General features: G+C 36.9%; 2 protein-coding genes across 2 annotated transcripts; both read right to left on the bottom strand.

The window, feature by feature from the left end:
• Positions 1-1,226: 1,226 nt before the first annotated feature.
• On the bottom strand, positions 1,227-5,378 carry LOC131594957 (beta-hexosaminidase 2-like). Its single transcript, XM_058867159.1, has 2 exons — positions 4,385-5,378; positions 1,227-2,433 (listed from the first exon to the last, which is right to left on the bottom strand). Exons 1-2 carry the CDS (start codon positions 5,175-5,177, stop codon positions 1,484-1,486), a joined length of 1,743 nt encoding a protein of 580 aa, XP_058723142.1. The 5' UTR covers positions 5,178-5,378; the 3' UTR covers positions 1,227-1,483.
• An 11,226-nt stretch (positions 5,379-16,604) lies between these two features.
• LOC131597455 (uncharacterized) lies at positions 16,605-19,173 on the bottom strand. The gene is made up of 4 exons (XM_058870153.1): positions 18,647-19,173; positions 17,405-18,604; positions 17,209-17,281; positions 16,605-17,039 (listed from the first exon to the last, which is right to left on the bottom strand). The coding sequence occupies exons 1-4, from the start codon at positions 19,171-19,173 to the stop codon at positions 16,605-16,607; spliced, it is 2,235 nt and encodes a 744-aa protein (XP_058726136.1).
• Between the last annotated feature and the right edge of the window lie 1,904 nt (positions 19,174-21,077).

The following is a 21,077-nucleotide window of genomic DNA, read 5'->3' as shown; positions in this document are numbered from 1 at the left end:
TTGACAACCTGATTGTTTTTCTATTCATCACTTACCTCCAGAAGCTTGCAGCACTTTAACGTCTCCCCTATGTGTTTCTGTCAAAGTCCTTCATTGTATTTTCTTTTATAATATATTATTTCAATTATTTTTCTCTTTTATTTTCTTTTTCTATGGCATATAAGTATAACAACTATTTTTTATCACTAACTCATTTTTTTTCTGTTGGAAATTCTATTAGTTTGCTAATATGATGATTGGTTTTTTTATTGGCAAATGAGACATACAATGGAAGGTAGAAAAAACACGTGAAATAGTAGTTGTTTTATGGTTTTAGTGTTTCAGCAATATAGTGAGAAGGCGGTCGATCGGTATAATAAAGAGAGGTTTTGAGAAAAAACTAGATTTTAAGCATCGAAGATGTTGAGGAAAATAATAGCTGTTTTATGGTTTTATTGTTTCAGAAATACTAATGATGGATTTTTAGTTGTTTATGGTCTCAGTGATAAAGAAAGAAATATATTACGAAGGTGATTTATTTTTACAAAAACTATAATTCTTATTTGTTGTATTAAAATAATAAAATATAGATTTCATGAAAATATAGATTTTAAAATTATTTATAAAAAAAAGTGTCCAAAATAAATGAAATAAATAATCTATAAGCTAGATGCAAAATATTAATACACAAAATTATATAAACTTTTTATCCGAATTATCAATATTTTATTAGAATCAATAATACTTTGATCTATGTATTTACAAATTAGTTAATACTAATTTTTTTTTAAATTATATAAAATATGTTGTTTTTTTAATGAGAAATGATAATGGTTGTTAATTTTTTAATGTGTATAATTTCTAACATATTTTTTCTAGTTTTTATGTTTTTAGTAATTTTCTATTTCTAAGAAAAAAAATTTATATTAAAAATATTTATTTGGGCTATGAAGTAATTTTATAATTAATTGGGTTTCTATATAAATTATTAAAATACAAAAGTAATTAAAGAGTTTATTGGGCCATTCTATAAATAGTTAAAAAAACTTGTTTGACCTATCATAATATGTATTTTAGTACTTCACTGTGATGGACCAAAAATTTAACTTCACCATACTAACCTTCACCATGATATTAATGTTGAATCTATTCGGACAAAGTTTGAATTTATTCAAACATTTTAAGAAATTGATAAAAGACTATCTTGAATGTATTAAAATTTGATGAGCTTTAAATCATACACCAACTTTGGACATCAATTGAACTCGAGAAATGTTCAAGCTCATGAATACAATCAAATACTATTCATTTGATTTTTTTAACTTTAATGTTCAAATACATTTAATACTGTTTGACAACTACAATCTCTCCCAACCAAACAATAAGTTTTCTGTAGGATCACACAACAGTTAAACACTACGCAACTAATCAAAAGAAGAATGCAACTTCAAATTAAACTAACTATAAATGTGTTTGGATTGGAATCACATTCTCCAAACAGACACTAAATTGGATGTACTGTGTTGCACATACCAGGATTCCTAATACACCAAAGTGGCTGAATAGGCTCGGCTCCGATACCTCTGCTAACCATTCTGCTCCTCCATTCATTCAATCTATCTGTTGCCTCGGCATATCTCTTCATACCGTTTTCATCCCTATTACCTGACCACAACGACTCGGCCATAGCAGAAGTTCTAGGCCAAACTCGTGAATCCAGAACAGTTTCATCTGCTTGTTCTGACCACAATGCTACCTCCCCGCCCAAAACCAATTTTGCTTCTTCTTCGGTCAGTCCGTATGTTATATCATAATTGTATATAGTTTGCCATGTTTTAAAAGGTCCACACCAAGAACCACCATTGTTCGCATCACTTCCTGTCTGGTTGTTGTAAGCACTGTTGTTTCCAGTGAAGTCCCCATGTCCACAGTCAAGATAATAGAAATCGGATGATGACACAATGGCACGGTATCCAGAAGATACTATCCTTTTAGTATTGTCATGTCCATTGTTCCATGTCTGCAAAATGACATGTTCTTTAGGGAGAACCGACGGTGAAACATGGACTGTATCGTCTAGGAGAACATCTTCCCAGTAGACAACAGTGCGATTGAGGGATACAATGTACGGGAGAGTGTTGTTGATAAACGTCTCGAGGACTTGGTTGAGAGTTCCACCGTTTGATAGAAATTTCTGAATTGTTGGATCAGTTTTCCAGCAACCCGGTATGACTTCATCAGCACCGGAATGGTAAAACTGTTCCGGGAACATTGTTGTTACGTCGCGTATGACATTCTTTAGAACTTGGTAGGTTTTGGGGTTTAAGGGATTTAAATGACCTGTTCCTGGTTCGGCGGCAAGACGATTTGGCCAATCACTTTCAGCTGGCCACCAGAACATGTTAGCACATGTTACAATGTCAGGGTAGGCTAAGGCCCAAGATCCTGTATGCCCTGCCAATATCAAGTTCTAATCTGTCAATAATCATTGTAATTTTGAAAACAACGGTTTTGCATAGCAAAATTAAGTAAAAGACAAAGAGAAGTACATGTTTTTCAATTAGAATATGGTTACAGAAAAACAAAAAGCCTCATTTATTTGTTAATTTATTTGTTTTTATGATTACAATGTTTAGTTTTCTGTTTCTTTGTGCTGAAGTTCTTCTAACTTTATAGAATTTAAAATTCTCATGGAAAGTCAGAGTCCTTGATACTTTATGCTTTGGCAATATACACTTTGTTTAATAACTAACATCATAACTCCTGTTACTATTACTTTATAATGATGTTTCATTATTGAAATATAAACCAAAACATGTTAGAAAGGAGAGACGCAAATCTCTTTCACTCGACCTCAAACCCACGTCATTGCAGCTACCAAGTATTGTCTGTTTTGGGTTAAGAATAGATTAATCCTTTAGAAAAGGTGTCTCGTGCGTGGAGTTTAGGAGTATGAGTGTTATAAATAAACTATCTTTAGCTTCGATCAATCAATGTAAAACTATTTTGGCCAGCATGAAACAGTTGTCTCCCAGTCAAGACTAAGGAGCACGGTGCAAACTTCGAGTTCCTACAAACAGTGCCAATGTTTTGGGACCTCAAGTTCGGCACATTGCAGCTACTAGGTAGCGCGTACCTGTGATCGATTCGGACAAAATTTAAAGTGAAATTTAATATGTGATGGAGACAAGAGTATAATGTTCTTGAATCTGATGGAATTTAAACAGGAATTAATTAAATGTTAATCAGTATTATACCAGTTATTAACATAAGTCTAATTCAATTCCGTAACCTGACAAACATGCAGACAAAAGAAACAGGCATAATAACAGGTATAGTAATCAAATAGACAGCAATGGATGAATTAATTATTTCGGTTCTGCTCTCTTAGATTGTGCCACAAAGTTGAAGACAAATACAAACAACAAAATCCATAATAATAATAACCAGAGATAAAAATAGTTTTTTCAATGGAAAATTGTTACAAGTTAGTATTATATTAATACCTTGTCTTAACTTTGGACCGAACTTTTAGCCTTTTTAACTTAACCGTTAAGTTAGTTCCGTTTGATTAAGATTAAAATCAGACAATTGAGATTCAAAATTTAGTATTTTAAATTATAACATAATAAAATATAGAGTTTAATGGTTTACACTAACATTAAAATAGTTTTATTTTATCAATGAGAATATATCATTAATCTATATGTATAAGTACTTTAAAAAATTTCAGTCATACACAATAGTCATTGGTTTGATATTGTAAAATTAATTTGCTCATTATATTTTGTTTGAGAAACTAATTTGCTCATTATATTTTGTTTGAGAAAAAAAATAGACAATTTCTTTACCTATCACAAAAGTTGGGTAGTGTACCTATAACTAATCACAAAGTTCAATTTAATTTAAACATATTTAATTAGTTATAAAATAATATGATTTTTTGTTGTTTTCAAAAAATTTTACATTGAAGATAACTTTACCCAACGTTTTGAGTTGGATAGATAAAAATTTACCAAAAAGATGAGGATATGTCCTAATAACTAATAGGGACCAACAACTAACAGAGACATCTATTGTGTCAAATCACACTTTTAATTTTAAAATACTGAATACTGTTATGATAAGATTGAACTTTTACTTTTAAAATACTGTTGTGATAAGATTGAATGTTATAGTTTTATGAACGATGGTGTAAAATTTTTTTTTTTTTTTTTTTTTTTTATGCTTTGAGTGGTGCAATCCTAATGTAAGTGAATTTAATTTTGATATTTTTTATTCCTTTTATCTCTTGCAATGTTAAACACATGAGACACTCGTTATACCAAATAAAAAACCAAACCTTTTGTTCACTCACAAATCCCAATTTAGTAAAGTAAATCAAAGATAGAGAAATAGAACTAACCAGGCGAATCAATCTCCGGCAAAACACGAACACCGCGATCAAGACCAAACTCAACAACCCTCTTCACATCCTCCACCGTATAAACCATATTAACATCATAAGCCCCTTTCTCCGCCAGCATCGGCTCCGACGGAACCACCAACGGAAACGAATGCGAATCAGTTATATGCCAATGAAACACATTCAGTTTATTCATACTCATCGCTTCGATCGTCCTCAACAAATCCTTCACTGGATAGTAGTTTCTCGAAGTATCCAGTGTTAGACCTCGATGAGCAAACAGCGGCGCGTCGGTGACATGCACTTCAACAGGCACGCGCGTTGGGTTCCCGTATGTGAGTTGTGAGAAAGTTTCCATCCCACGCATTGCTCCCCATGGTGTTGAGGCGGTGAGGGTTGCGTTGGGAGTGGAGATTGTTAGCGTGTAGGATTCGTCTGTGGCGTGGGTGAGTTCGGCGGTTGGGTTTGTTACGGTTACGGTTAGGGATTGTAGAGGAGGGAGGTTGTTGTTGTTGTTGTTTGTTGTTGGGTGAGTTAACGGACGGTGGTGTTCTGTTTTGACGAGGTTTGTGTAGCGGGATATGGCGGCGGAGAGATGGTTGTTTTGGTGTGTGGTGGTGGTGGTGGTGATGGTGAATGTTGGTGAGAGGACTGTGGTTTGGTATGGTGGGGTCCATGTTAGGTTGGTTGGTTTGGGCCATACGTTGATTGTGGTTGTTATTGATTCTGCTATTAATGTTGTTGAAAATGGACCAAGAAGCAGGAACAGTGATAAGAAGAAGGAATGTAACATGATGATGTGTTTGTTGTGTTGTTTTGGTGGCAATCAATGAGTGTGAGGTATTTATGGAGAATGATGATGAGGATGTGTGTGATATTGAGAATAATATGGATTTTTGAGTTAAGAGTCAACAAGAGTAGTTTTAGTTTTGTGTCTTGGTAGTGCAATGCTGCTGCTTTGTTTTTGAGCACTTGTTTCTTCTTTTCTTTGCTTGTTGGCACTTGGCAGGACTTTGTGATTTTGGCCTTTCATTTTTTATTTGTGCCTGCTTTTTTATTTATTTTAAAAGGAGTAAATTTATGAAAATGAATTTGATAAAGATAAAAAAAAACACATACTATCTTTCTCTTTATTATGAAAATAAAGATAAAAAATATCAAAGTCAATAAACTTAATAATAATAATAATAATAACTTTTTAATGTTTTGTTAAATTTAACTTTATTGAAAATTGTGAAATAATAAATGAGTTTATTATTATTAAAGAAAAATATTTGAAAGGATGACAAAAGAAAGTCTTTTAAATTAAAAAAAAAAATGAAGATCCATTAGTGGGTGCAGTTACCGTGCATAGATAAAAATCTATGCACCATGCATAGATTATTATGGACCCTTGCTTACATCTGGTTATACAATCTCACTTTATCATCTTCAGCAACCTATTCCACACCAAACGCATACGCAATTCTTAATTCCATATTCAGGTGTCTTCGCTACCGAAGCACCAACAACTTACAACCGAATATAACCGAGGAGTACAGCTTCTCCCTCACTTAGTTCCAAGCGAACTCCTGCAACAAGCAATCCAAAACAACAAGTACCGACAGTGTTGTACACACTTGTCGCGTAATAAGGGATAAACAACAGTTAGACAACTCTGGCCGGACGGACCGACCTGCTCTGATACCACTAATGTAACACCCCAAATCTACCTGATAAATTATACGGAAAATCAGAGTATAAGTTCCAAACAAGTTCATTTTAGGTATCACATATTCGTCATTTCAAAAACAATTACGACTTACTTGCCTTCATATAGATACATAGCACATGAATTTAAAACGATAATCAAATCATTACTAAAAATAACTTTATTTAAATTCAATAATTAACTCGCAGCGGAATCAACAAACTTCATAACTATTCAAATCAAGTCGTAGCATCACTGCACTGTAACTTTAAGTTACAATTTTATCCAAAACCATATAAAAATTCAACAAAAGAATTAATAATTAAAACAATCGTTTTATCCCCTCGAGTGCTATGTATCAGAGCAAGACACCAACTCGACTAACAACAACTAAAGACTTCATAAAATCACTTCAAAACTTCCATTGCTATCTTGAGTACCTATCCGTTTCCCACGGTAAGGGAAACATCATTCAGAAGGGGTGAGATATCGAAAAGTATAAAAAAAGTATGATAATTAATATGTTAGAATTAAATCATACAACATTATCACTTTACTGAAGGATAGAAAAACACTTAGAAAGGGGGTTTTGAATAAGTGTAGTCTAAAAACTTGGACGATAAAAATAAATTGCACAATTATTTTTATCCTGGTTCATTGTTAACTAAACTACTCCAGTCCACCTCCACGGAGTGATTTACCTCACCTGAGGATTTAATCCACTAATCGCAACAGATTACAATGGTTTTCCACTTAGCCCACGACTAAGTCTTCTAGAGTATCCTGATCACAACCTGATCACTCTAGGAACAAATGCTTAGACACAAGCTAAGACTTTCTTAGAGTATCCTGACCACCACGTGATCACTCTAAATACAACTGCTTAGACACAAGCTAAGACTTCCTAGAGTATCCTGATCACACTTGATCACTCTAGTTACTTACAAATTAATGTAATCAATTCTAAGAGTATTACAAATGCTTCTGAAAAGCTATAATCACAACAGTGATATTTCTCTTAAAGTTTAAGCTTAATCTCACTAATATATTACAACGGCAATGTAGTGAGCTTTGATGAAGATGAAGTTTCTGAGCTTTGAGTTGAACAGCGTTTCAGCAAGTTAATATTCACAGAATTGGTTCAGAGTTGTTAACCTTGCTTCTCATCAGAACTTCATACTTATAGGCGTTTGAGAAGATGACCGTTGGGAGCATTTAATGCTTTGCGTGTTCCGTACAGCATTGCATTTAATGTTTCACGCTTTTGTCAACTACCTCGAGCCTTGTTCACGCTGTGTCTACTGACGTTGCCTTTAATAGCTTCCAATGTTCCTTTTGTCAGTCAGCGTAGCCTGCCACCTGTACTTTCTTCTGATCTGATGTTTGTGTATACAACGTTTGAATATCATCAGAGTCAAACAGCTTGGTGCATAGCATCTTCTTGTCTTCTGACCTTGAAGTGCTTCTGAGCGTGATACCATGAGAACCTCAGAGCTTTTGCTTCTGATCTCAAGTTCTTCTGATGCTTTCATAGACCCATGTTCTGATTCTGCCTTGACCATCTTCTGATGTCTTGCCAGACCATGTTCTGATGTTGCATGCTGAACCTTCTGAGACAAAGCTTCTGAGCGCTGACTTGTGCGTACTCTTTATATATTTCCTGAAAAGGAAATTGTAATGTATTAGAGTACCACATTATCTCACACAAAATTCATATCCTTGTTATCATCAAAACTAAGAATATTGATCAGAACAAATCTTGTTCTAACAATCTCCCTCTTTTTGATGATGACAAAAACATATATAAATGATATGAATTTGCGATCAGAAAGAGCAGACAGATAAAGACAACTACACAGCTTTAACATAAGCATGTGAATATGTCTCCCCCTGAGATTAACAATCTCCCCCTGAGATGAATAATCTCCCCCTGAAATTAATACTAGAAGAATTTTATAAATAAAAGACTTCCCTGAGTATTTCAGTAGAGACGTTCACAGTGCTTGATCTTCAGAACATTCATGACTTCTGATTTCTGCTTCCATAGGACAGCTTCAGAACTTGAATTTCTTTGATCTTCAGATTATTCACAGCTTCTGATTTCTGCTTCCATCGGACAGCTTCAGAACTTGAATTTCTTTGATCCACAGAACATTCACAGCTTCTGACTTCTGCTTCCATCGGACAACTTCAGAACTTGAATTTATTTAGATCTTCAGAACATCCATAGCTTCTGATTCTTGCTTCCATCAGGACAGCTTCAGAGCTTGAATTTCTTCTTACATCACTTCATGCTAGATTGTATCAGAACATTGTTGAATGTACCAGAGCATCATCAGAGCATCTCTACATCCTGAAATGTTACAGAACAAAACTAAACGACAACAGTCAGCATGAATGATTCAGAACATGGAATATGTTTCAGAACGTATAATATGTATCAGAGCCAAGAACACATAATATGTATCAGAGCCATATGGTATGTGTCAGAGCATATAAACAATGTTTCAGATCATATTCTATCATCAGAATATCTGAACATTCTTCCTTCTTGCTTCTGATTCTGAAGCTTCATAGCACTCAGCTTGCTTCAAGAATCCAAGAGCTTGATTTATTATCTTGTTGCTTCTTGTGTTGATCTTCAGTTCCTGCAACAACACAACTAAAAAACATAGAACTTTGCAAGTTCTGTTAGTAATGCAACTGATTAAATCAAATCATTTATCACATATTTCTCCCCCTTTTTGTCATAACATAAAAAACATAAAAGATTCAGATGAAAAACAAAAAGAAACACATGGAAGAAAAAGATAGTTTTCATTTAAGCTCAACAAGCCAGAAGTACAGAAGTACAAGGAGAGAAGGAAGGAAAGATGCATAAAAACTAATGCAGCAAAGCAAGAACAAAACAACTAAGACTCAATCTAAGATGCCCCTAGTCTTGACAAGATCTTAGCCAACATCTCTTGAACCCCATTGTTGTATCCATCTTGCCTCTCCATGAAAGCTCTAAACTCAGCATTGACTGAGCTTTGCTCATCCTGTTTCTTCTGAATATCTTCTAGAGTCCTTGCAAGACGGGAAGGTTCATCAGAAGAAGCTTCACAGCATCTATCCACAGGGATGGCATTGTGATTTGCAGCTTCCATTGATAAGTCATTTTCCAGATTTTCCTTAGCAGGAACTGTTTCAGCAACATGATCTTCTGCATCTGCTTCTTGCATAGAAGCATCTCCATAATCTGCAGCCGGAATCTCAAAGTCTCCATTCTCAAGTGCCTGAAGAATGGCAGCTAGATTCCTAGGGGCAGAAGGACCTTCAACTTCTGGTGAGTCAACAACTTCTGGAATGACCAAGCTTGTGTCTTCCTTAGAAGGGTTTTCCCTCAGAAAGTCAAAGAGAGTCTTGAAATCCCCGAGCAGAACTGAATATTGAGGTCTCCAAACCACAATCTCCTTGCAAGGGTTGGCTTCCAATGCAGCAGCCAATCTTGCTTCTTCCAATTCATCCACAAAGGGCTTCTCCTCAGCAGCAACACAGTTTCTGAGAGGATGGTAGTATATACCATTATCATCCTCCAGAAGGTATCCAGGTGAACCAGGGGCAGCAGCCACTAATCTCTTCTGTACTCCCATTGCTTCTACTTGAAAATCTTTGCGAAATCTTTTCCAAAGATTTCTTGTAGAAACATCATTCAGACCATTTAGAAACGCATCCTTCAGAAGGTCTAGACTGCTAATCACCTCATGCCTGAACAGTTCCAAGCAGGTATAGGGTTCAGGTTCAGGCGGATTGAAGGTGAATTTGTAGTCAGGGTAGAGAAGACAGTAGGGTTTGGATTTTCTGGTAAGTAAGGGATAGGATAAAGAAGGTGGAGGTGCGGTGGATGAGGAAGAGGGGATATCTGAGAGAATGATTGATGAAGATGGAATATCAGAGATGATAGATTTTGAAGAGGATGGAGTAGTTGTAAAGGGAATTGGTGAGAAAGATTTATCGGAAGGAGTTGGGGGAAGAATACTTAGAGGTGTGGGGTTTAGAATGGGAGAGGAAAAGGATGATGGAGAGGGATTTTGCAAAGTGAAGTTTACTTTTGGTTCAGATGGAGGTGATTGGAGAGATGATTTAGGGACAAAAGGAGGTGGAGTAAAAACTTACCTGGAGGAGTGTTCAGAAGAAGCATGTGAAGATCTGGTTTTGTGAAAGAAGTCTCTGATCCTTTTCTTCCTGCGATCAGAAGAGCCCACCTTGTCAGGATCATAGGTGACCCTCAACTTCTTGGCTCTCTCAGCCTCATCTTCTTGGGCCTTTCTTTTTAGCCTTGCCTGTCGTTCCTTCTTATCCTTCTTCAGAATATCCGCTTTGGACGGAAGTACTCTGCCACGGATCCAAGCAGGATCAACATCTGATTGCTTCCTAACACAATCTTCCAGGTAAAGCTTGACAACTTGATCAAGTTCTTTATGAAATAGAGAGACAAATCCTTCAACAGTAACTCTTCTTGACAGAATGTCAGGAAAACTTGTGCACACAAAAGGTACATTCTTAATGAGTTCCAGTCTGAACAAATCAACACCATTGAAGATGGGACCTTGAACTACTCCAAGAAAATGAGAAGCATTGAGTTTTCTGATGGAGTCCAGCACTTTGCTTTCAATCAGAATGTCTGAAATCATTCTTCCGAACGGAATGGTCGTTCTTGAAATATGAGGGTACTTCGCCCTTTCATCTTCTCTAGAATCAAAGATAGAAGTCTTCAGATTCTCAAACAGAATATGAGAGATGTTGATCTCAGTCTTTTTGTCAATGCAGAAAAGAGTATACTTGTGAGCCGGACTGATGTAGGAGGAGGAGAGCATCCTCTTTCTATGATGAAGGGAACCCAGAATAATCTCAGCCCATGCTTTATAAAAAGGCCTTAAGGTGCCCGTGTTATGAGAATCAATTCCAGTAGCCAGAGAGATTTGTTTTTCAACTGGAGTCTAGTCAACTGTTGCGGGTTGAAGACCAGACCAACCTTCTTCATCATTAAGATTGTACAGCTTCCTGGTGAGTTTTTCAGTGATAACTACTTCATGCCCTAGCACGAAAGAAATAATGACAGTTGGAGTAATCGTTGCATGTACCCAGAAGTCCTTCACAAGTTCAGGATAAATTGGTCCAACCAATCTATTAAGATATTTAGACCAACCTTGCTCAAAGATTCTTACATCACACTTGAAGCCATTTGCTTTTAGATTGTTGATGTCAACAGCAGATTCACATAGAACTTCCAGTTCTTCCGTGGGAATTAAGCACGTTTTCAATGGAGCATACTAATATTTGCGTAGCAGAATCTGTGAAGAGGTGAGTCTTTCTGCAGGGTTTGATGAACTTGAAGAAGAGTTCATGATGATAATGCTTTGAGATCAAATAAAAAACTAGGGTTTAAAAAAAACAGATGCAACGAAAGAGATGTGCAAAAGATAGAGAGAAAGGAAATGAATATGAAGCGGGTTGTTTAAACAATTTGAAAAGAAAGAGAGATAAATAAAAATCATTATGTATTAAATGAGAAATGACGTTAGGAGAGAGAGAACGTGGTAAATGAAATGATTTAACACAGTTACCTAGGTCGGCGTCTTTTCAACTGCACGCTTTGTACCAACCGTACAGACACGTGTTCATCATCAGAAAGTAGATGACAGCTGTATCTTTCTGAAAGACTTTACGCCTCCAGATTCTGATCACTGCTTCTGATTGTCATTCCTAAGAAATGATTTGGTTCTGATAGGATCATCTTTCTTCCCAAGGATCACATCTTCTGAATGAGCTGAAGCAAGTCTAGGTGATCTTCTGACTGTTGGTTCTTCAGAAATCCTGAGATTCTCTAAAGAAGCAGCAACTTGATCTTCTGATCCATTGCTTCTGAGACTGCTAGCTTCTGCAGCATTGCTTCTTGGTTCTACTGCTTCTGATATATCAATATCAAAATCTGCAAAATTCTCAAACTGCTTTGGTTTTTCAAGACCAGGCTTATCATCAACCTGATATTGATTAATTCTTCAACAATCAATGTTTCAGTATTGTATACTCTGTAGCCTTTAGAGCGTTCAGAATATCCAAGAAGGAAACACTTTTGTGCTTTAGAATCAAACTTACCAAGATGATCTTTAGTATTCAAAATAAAACATACACATCCAAAAGGATGGAAATATGAAATGTTGGGCTTTCTGTTCTTCCACAATTCATAAGGAGTGTTATTTATAATAGGTCTGATAGAGATTCTATTCTGAATATAACATGCAGTGTTTATTGCTTCTGCCCAGAAATGCTTAGCCATATTGGTTTCATTGATCATGGTTCTGGCCATTTCTTGTAGAGTCCTATTCTTTCGCTCTACAACTCCATTTTGTTGTGGAGTTCTAGGACAAGAGAAATCATGGGCAATACCATTTTCTTTGAAGAATTCCTCAAAGAGTCTGTTCTCAAATTCGCCACCATGATCACTTCTAACCTTTATGATTTTACACTCTTTCTCAGATTGAATCTGAGTGCAGAATTCAAAGAACACTGAATGAGACTCATCCTTGTGTTTCAAGAACTTTACCCATGTCCAGCGGCTATAATCATCAACGATGACTAATCCATATTTCTTCCCTCTGACAGATGCTGTTTTGACTGGGCCAAACAGATCAATGTGCAAGAGTTCTAACGGCCTTGAGGAAGAAACAACATTCTTAGACTTGAATGCAGGTCTGGAGAACTTGCCCTTCTGACATGCTTCACAAAGAGCATCTGATTTGTATTTCAGATTTGGGAGTCCTCTGACCAGATTTAGTTTGTTAATATGAGAAATCTTTCTCAAACTAGCATGTCCTAATCTTCTGTGCCAGACCCATTGCTCTTCAGAAACAGACATAAGACAAGTCACCTTCTGATTCTTAAGATCCTGAAGATCTGTCTTATAAACGTTGTTCTTTCTCTTGCCTGTAAATAGGATTGAGCCATCCTTCTGACTTACAGCCTTGCAAGACTTTTGATTAAAGATTATGTCATAACCATTGTCACTTAATTGACTTATTGACAATAAGTTATGCGTTAATCCTTCTACAAGAAGTACATTAGTTATGGAAGGAGAGTTACCAATACTTATGGTTCCTGAGCCAATGATTTTGCCCTTCTGATCTCCTCCAAACTTGACTTCTCCACCTGGTTTAAGCACCAGGTCTTGGAATGTAGACCTTCTTCCCGTCATGTGTCGCGAGCACCCAGAGTCCAGGTACCATGACATTTTGCTTTTTGTCTTCTTTGCCGCCAAGGATATCTGCAACAGAAATTATCTTCTCCTTAGGTACCCACAATTTCTTGGGTCCTTTCTTGTTAGCTTTCCTCAAGTTCTGATTGAACTTGGGTTTAGCAAAATATTTAACAGGAGGAACAACATGATATTCTTTAGGTTTGTCAGCATGATATTTCTTAGGATGTGTCACATGCTTCTTGGTGTGAACAGTGTTAAACTTCTGTGCATGTGAAGTGAGCCTAATATCATGAGCATTGCCATATTTGAACTGATCATACAATGGCTTGTATGTGATCTTCAGATCATCAATAGGTTCAAATTTATGTGAGGTATCACCCTCATAGCCAAAGCCAAACCTTTTGTTTCCAGAAACACCATATATCATAGAAGCAAGATGACTTCTGCCAATACTTCTAGATAAGAACTTTCTGAAGCTCGAGTCATATTATTTCAGAATATGATTCATGCTAGGAATGGATTTTTCTGTTTCAGAAGGAGATCCACTATTTTTGGATAAATTTAAAACTTTTTCCTTCAGTTCAGAATTTTCCAATTCCAGCTTCTTAGTTTCAAATTCAAACTGCTTCTTCAGCTTTTTGTATTTGATACTAAGATGAGCCTTGAGTTCCAGAAGTTCTGTTAAACTGGAAACTAACTCTTCTCTAGATAGTTCAAAAAATACCTCTTCAGAATCTGATTCTGATGTAGATTCTGATCCATCATCTTCTGTAGCCATCAGCGCAAAGTTGGCTTGTTCTCCTTCAGAGTCTGATTCTGACTCTGATTCAGAATCATCCCATGTTGCCATAAGACCTTTCTTCTTATGAAACTTCTTTTTGGGATTCTCCTTCTGAAGTTTTGGACACTCGTTCTTGTAATGTCCAGGCTCATTGCACTCATAGCAGACAGCCTTCTTCTTGTCAGATCTTCTGTCACCAGAAGATTCTCCACGTTCAAATCTCTTTGAACTTCTGAAGCCTCTGAACTTCCTTTGTTTGCTCTTCCAGAGTTGGTTTACCCTTCTGGAGATCATGGACAGTTCATCTTCTTCTTCTTCTTCAGATTCTGATTCTTCAGGATCTTCTTCTCTAGCCTGAAAAGCGTTAGTGCATTTTTTAACATTTGATTTTAATGCAATAGACTTACCTTTCTTCTGAGGCTCGTTTGCATCCAGCTCTATTTCATGGCTTCTCAAGGCACTGATAAGCTCTTCCAAAGACACTTCATTCAAATTCTTTGCAATCTTGAATGCAGTCACCATTGGACCCCATCTTCTGGGTAAGCTTCTGATAATCTTCTTTACATGATCAGCCTTGGTGTAGCCTTTATCCAAAACTCTCAATCCAGCAGTTAGAGTTTGAAATCTTGAGAACATCTTCTCAATATCTTCATCATCCTCCATCTTGAAGGCTTCATATTTCTGGATTAGAGCAGGAGCTTTAGTCTCCTTGACTTGAGCATTTCCCTCATGGGTCATTTTCAATGACTCATATATATCATAGGCAGTTTCCCTGTTAGATATCTTCTCATACTCAGCATGAGAGATAGCATTCAGCAAAACAGTCCTACATTTATGATGATTCTTGAAAAGCTTCTTCTGATCATCATCCATTTCTTGCCTCGTAAGCTTTACGCCACTAGCTTTCATTGGATGTTTGTAACCATCCATCAGAAGATCCCATAGTTCACCATCTAGACCAAGAAAGTAACTTTCCAGTTTATCTTTCCAGTATTCAAAGTTTTCACCATCAAATACTAGTGGTCTAGTATAACCATTGTTACCATTATATTGCTCAGCAGAGCCAGATGTAGATGCAGATGTTTGAGTTTCACCAACCATCTTATACTGAAGCGTTTTTCTCTTCCTGAATCTTTTCTAAACACGGTTAAGTGCTTGCACCTTAGAACCGGCACTCTGATACCAATTGAAGGATAGAAAAACACTTAGAAAGGGGGGGTTTGAATAAGTGTAGTCTAAAAACTTGGACGATAAAAATAAATTGCACAGTTATTTTTATCCTGGTTCGTTGTTAACTAAACTACTCCAGTCCACCCCCACGGAGTGATTTACCTCACCTGAGGATTTAATCCACTAATCGCAACAGATTACAATGGTTTTCCACTTAGCCCACGACTAAGTCTTCTAGAGTATCCTGATCACAACCTGATCACTCTAGGAACAAATGCTTAGACACAAGCTAAGACTTTCTTAGAGTATCCTGACCACCACGTGATCACTCTAAATACAACTGCTTAGACACAAGCTAAGACTTCCTAGAGTATCCTGATCACACTTGATCACTCTAGTTACTTACAAATTAATGTAATCAACTCTAAGAGTATTACAAATGCTTCTGAAAAGCTATAATCACAACAGTGATATTTCTCTTAAAGTTTAAGCTTAATCTCACTAATATATTACAACGGCAATGTAGTGAGCTTTGATGAAGATGAAGTTTCTGAGCTTTGAGTTGAACAGCGTTTCAGCAAGTTAATATTCACAGAATTGGTTCAGAAATGTTAACCTTGCTTCTCATCAGAACTTCATACTTATAGGCGTTTGAGAAGATGGCCGTTGGGAGCATTTAATGCTTTGCGTGTTCCGTACAGCATTGCATTTAATGTTTCACGCTTTTGTCAACTACCTCGAGCCTTGTTCACGCTGTGTCTACTGACGTTGCCTTTAATAGCTTCCAACGTTCCTTTTGTCAGTCAGCGTAGCCTGCCACCTGTACTTTCTTCTGATCTGATGTTTGTGTATACAACGTTTGAATATCATCAGAGTCAAACAGCTTGGTGCATAGCATCTTCTTGTCTTCTGACCATGAAGTGCTTCTGAGCGTGATACCATGAGAACCTCAGTGCTTCTGCTTCTGATCTCAAGTTCTTCTGATGCTTTCATAGACCCATGTTCTGATTCTGCCTTGACCATCTTCTGATGTCTTGCCAGACCATGTTCTGATGTTGCATGCTGAACCTTCTGAGACAAAGCTTCTTAGCGCTGACTTGTGCGTACTCTTTATATATTTCCTGAAAAGGAAATTGCAATGTATTAGAGTACCACATTATCTCACACAAAATTCATATCCTTGTTATAATCAAAACTAAGAATATTGATCAGAACAAATCTTGTTCTAACATTTACAACTTTCAGACGACATCTATAACAACAATTAAAAATTGTACAGTTATAATAACAAAATCAACAACATAATAATAACTTTTTTTTTTTTTTTAGAAAAGCAAACTTAACTGATATCATTCAACAAATAAGGTTCAATACAAGGAGGTACACTATTAATGAAGCTACGCCTAGCCCAAGAATTGGCCGCCTTAGCTAAAGCATGAGCAACCAAATTCGCTTGGCGCCTAATGAACTTTACCTCAAAGTTCGGAAACAAAGCTAATAACTGCCGAATAGAATTAATAATAACACTAAATTCAGAACTACCCACTTTTGAATCGTGAATAGACTTAATGATAAGTTGATAGTCACTTTCAAAAATAACATGAGATAGATGGAGGAAAATCGTATTCTGGATAGCTTCCTTCAAGGCGATAGTTTCCGCTTCAATCACGGAAAAAAAACCCCGCATCCCAGGACACACCTGCTGAAACAAATCTCCCCAAGTGATCCCTAAAACACCACCCTTTATTTGTAGTACCATGCACACTACTGAAACCTGCGTCAACATTACATTTCAGATAATTATTCAAAGGCGGACTCCACACGGTTGAGATATTATGAACAACACCTGAGATGTTCTCTTCTCTAGCTGAGAACCAATCATACCAATTATGGTAGGCTTGTCAACCAATCCTCATAGCGTCATCCCGAGTATCCTGCCAAACCACATTATTCCTACTCCTCCAAAGCACCTCCAACAAAACAGCAAATCTACCCGCATCCCTACGATCCTCACGGCTACACACATCAAAGATAAGGGACTTAGCATCATTAAAATTATGTAATCGATGATCTAATATAGAAGACAAACCTGCTGCCCGCTAACTTTGAAGAGTACAAAAACATCCGAAAAACACATGCCACTCATCTTCAACATCCACCTCACACCAAGGGCATACAGACGGGCACTGAACATGATGTTGTTGAAGCTTTAAGCGCGTTGGGAGGCATCCATTACAGATTCTCCAAAGTAAATGCTTAGCTCTAGGTGGCGCTGTAATACTCCAAATATTCTTCCACCTACTCTCCATACCGTGTTGCCGAGTACTACTAAGCCAACCTTTCCACAGTTTATAACCCGATTTCACACTATACTCTCCATTCTCCTCCTCGTGCCAAATCAACCTGTCGTTCACTACATCCTCCACTAAGGGAACTCTAAGAATGGCTTCAGCCCCTTCATTGTCGAAAAGTTGTTTTACCTTAATAACATCCCACTGCTTGATGGTTGGAAGCATAAGATCCTTAACAAAGAGGTTATACACATTTTGACATTGCGGACCGTTTGCCCACCATCCATCTTTCTCACGGATCCACGGATCATACATCACCTTTATACTACTCCCACTTCCAATACTCCACTGACTACCAATTCTTAGGACTTCCTTAGCCTTCCACAAATTCCGCCAAGCATAACTTGGATTGTTACCGATCTTAGAATCAAGATAAGAGGAATTAGGAAAATACCTTGCTTTAAAGATCCTAGCCACAAGAGTGTCAGGTTTTGACACAATATTCCACCCTTGCTTTGCAACCATAGCCATGTTAAAAGCTTTAAAATCCCTAAAACCCATACCTCCTTCACTTTTCGAACTAGTCATCCTATCCCAAGCCAACCACCTAATACCTTTGTTGTTACGACCACCTCCCCACCAAAACGAATTAAGCATTCTTTCAATATCATTCACCACCCCATCCGGAATCAAATAAACACTCATAATATAGGCCGGTATTGACTGGAGAACTGATTTAATCATAACCTCCTTCCCTGCTCTTGACAAAGATCTACCACTCCAAGTATTGATGCGTTTCCAAATTCTATCTTTGATAAAAGAGAACACCGCTTTCTTACTTCTTCCGATCATCGAAGGTAACCCCAAATACATTCCTGTGCCCATTACATGTTTTACCCCCATTAATCTGGCTAGATCCTCCTGGGCCGGACCACTCAACTTACGGCTAAAAAACACTTCAGACTTAGCCAAATTGATCTCCTGACCTGTCGCCTCAGTATAAGTATTAAGAATATTCATAAGGTTTGTCACCTCCACCAGATTTGCCCTGCAAAATAAAAAACAATCGTCAGCAAAAAGCAGGTGGGACACACTAGGTGCCCTCCTGCATATATGTGCTCCATGAAGATCTCCTCGAGAAACAGCTCCTTTAATAAGAGCAGAAAGTCCTTCAGACACGAGGATGAATAGATATGGAGAAAGGGGATCTCCTTGCCTCAGACCTCTTCCTGGAATAATTGGTCCAACCCTATCCGAATTAACAAGAACAGAATAATGCACCGAAGTCACACACATCATAAGCCAATGTATCCATCTCTCATCAAAGCCCAATCTAAGAAGAATAGCACGAAGGAACCCCCAATCCACTCTATCGTAAGCTTTGCTAATATCAATCTTTAAAGCCAAATGGGCAGTATTACCACTTGTCTTTCTCTTTAAGGCATGAATAATCTCCGTAGAACCCAAAGCATTATCAATGATGGACCGGCCTTCAACAAACGCCAACTGTTCCTCCGAGACACATTTATACAACACAAGTTTCAATCTGTTGGCTAGCATTTTGGCAACCAGCTTGTACACTACATTACACAGAGAGATAGGACGAAGATCTTTCATAGTGTTCGGTTTAACACACTTGGGAATAAGGCAAATATTAGTCTCATTTAGCTCAGGCGGGAAAAAGCCTCTTTGTAACCATAAAGAAGCTGCCAGGAAGATATCATCTCCACAAACCTAATAATAATAGTTATAACAGCTATTTTTCATCTTCCAGAAGGTACCTGTCACAACAAGTCATTAGCATAACAACTTATAATTAAAACTTCACATTATCACAATTCACTTCACATCGTCATATTCAACAACAACTCAAGTCACGTCACGTCACAAATAAATCACACTCATGCCACATATAATAAGACTCTACAATTGCACATGCATGTGGCACCAGGGCTTCAGCCCCCATCGCTAATTGCCAGTTAACAGAGGCATCAAGGCATAAGCCTTCGTCACTAATTTGCCAATCCAGGTAGTCACCAAAAATGCATATGTATATGAATGCAACAAACATACACAACAAACAACATTATCGCACAAAGGCATAAACCTCTATCATCGCTATACCAATAAATAGAGGTATACATCGTCACTGAAACATCCTGCAACTTCGCATAAAACAACAACAATTATCACAACAACAACAACTAATTTCATCGAATCAACACGACAGATTCACAATAAATAATCCATGGAAAAGTTCATACACCTTAATCCCACATACAATCATCATATTACTAGTTTTATAATTCGAACTCCACCTTTACCTTGGTAAATATGGACTCTTTCATCATATCTCTAAGTTTTTCTCCAAAAGAAATCCTTTCTAACATCAACTGGAGACACACCTAAACATCAGTTCAGGAATCAGCTTATCAGACAAACTTAAAACCCTCAAAATCAAAATCACTACAATCAGAACTTACCTCTATGAATCAGGATTGTTGTGTCCAAGTAACATAACAATTCAACGGTTGGATTAAGAGATATGCCCGATTTGCAAAGGTGACTCTATGTTGAAACTTGCTGCAAAAATTAAGGCTTCCACCATAATTTTCTTCTTCTCTCAAGTGCTCCTCCTTTGTTTCTCTTCTCTCTTCTATTTTTCCTTTCTCCCCAAAAATGAGTTATGAGAATCCAACTCTAAAACCTTAATTTTCTACTCTTACTATCTCTTTTCTCTTAATGGGCTTAACTCATAATCCATCTATTATGTTTCTACTACTAAGGCCCAATTAACTATATCTCTCATACAACTTAATTAACTCAAATAACACAAACACACATACAATTAAATATTTCAAATAATTATTATATCACATAATAACTAAATAAATAAATAATGATTGAAAATACCAAATAGTATAATTACTAATATAATTAATAAAAATATTAATAAAATCGGGATGTTACAACTCTCCCCCACTTAGAATATTTTCGTCCTCGAAAATCTATACGACATCACCATACTTAACACATCCTTCACATCTAATCCTTCGATCAAACGACAACCCGGTCGCGGTTTAAATCTAGTACTTATACCGTCAATCTTCTAATACAATTGCAACATAATCCTTACTAACTTGCCAGCCATTTCAGCAATATCTTGAAACATCTTACAACGTAGCAATAGCTACCACTTGCTTACATCTGGTTATACAATCTCACTTTATCATCCTCAGCAACCTATTCTACACCAAACGCATACGCAATTCTTAATTCCATATTCAGGTGTCTTCGCTACCGAAGCACCAACAACTTACAACCGAATATAACCGAGGAGTACAGCTTCTCCCTCACTTAGTTCCAAACGAACTCCTGCAACAAGCAATCCAAAACTACAAGTACTGACAGTGTTGTACACACTTGTCGCGTAATAAGGGATAAACAATAGTTAGACAACTCTGGCTTGACGGACCGACCTGCTCTGATACCACTAATGTAACACCCCAGATCTACCTGAT

Source organism: Vicia villosa, linkage group LG4 (assembly GCF_029867415.1).
Source record: "Vicia villosa cultivar HV-30 ecotype Madison, WI linkage group LG4, Vvil1.0, whole genome shotgun sequence".
Taxonomy (NCBI): domain Eukaryota; kingdom Viridiplantae; phylum Streptophyta; class Magnoliopsida; order Fabales; family Fabaceae; genus Vicia; species Vicia villosa.
This window is presented reverse-complemented; position numbering and strand designations above follow the sequence as displayed.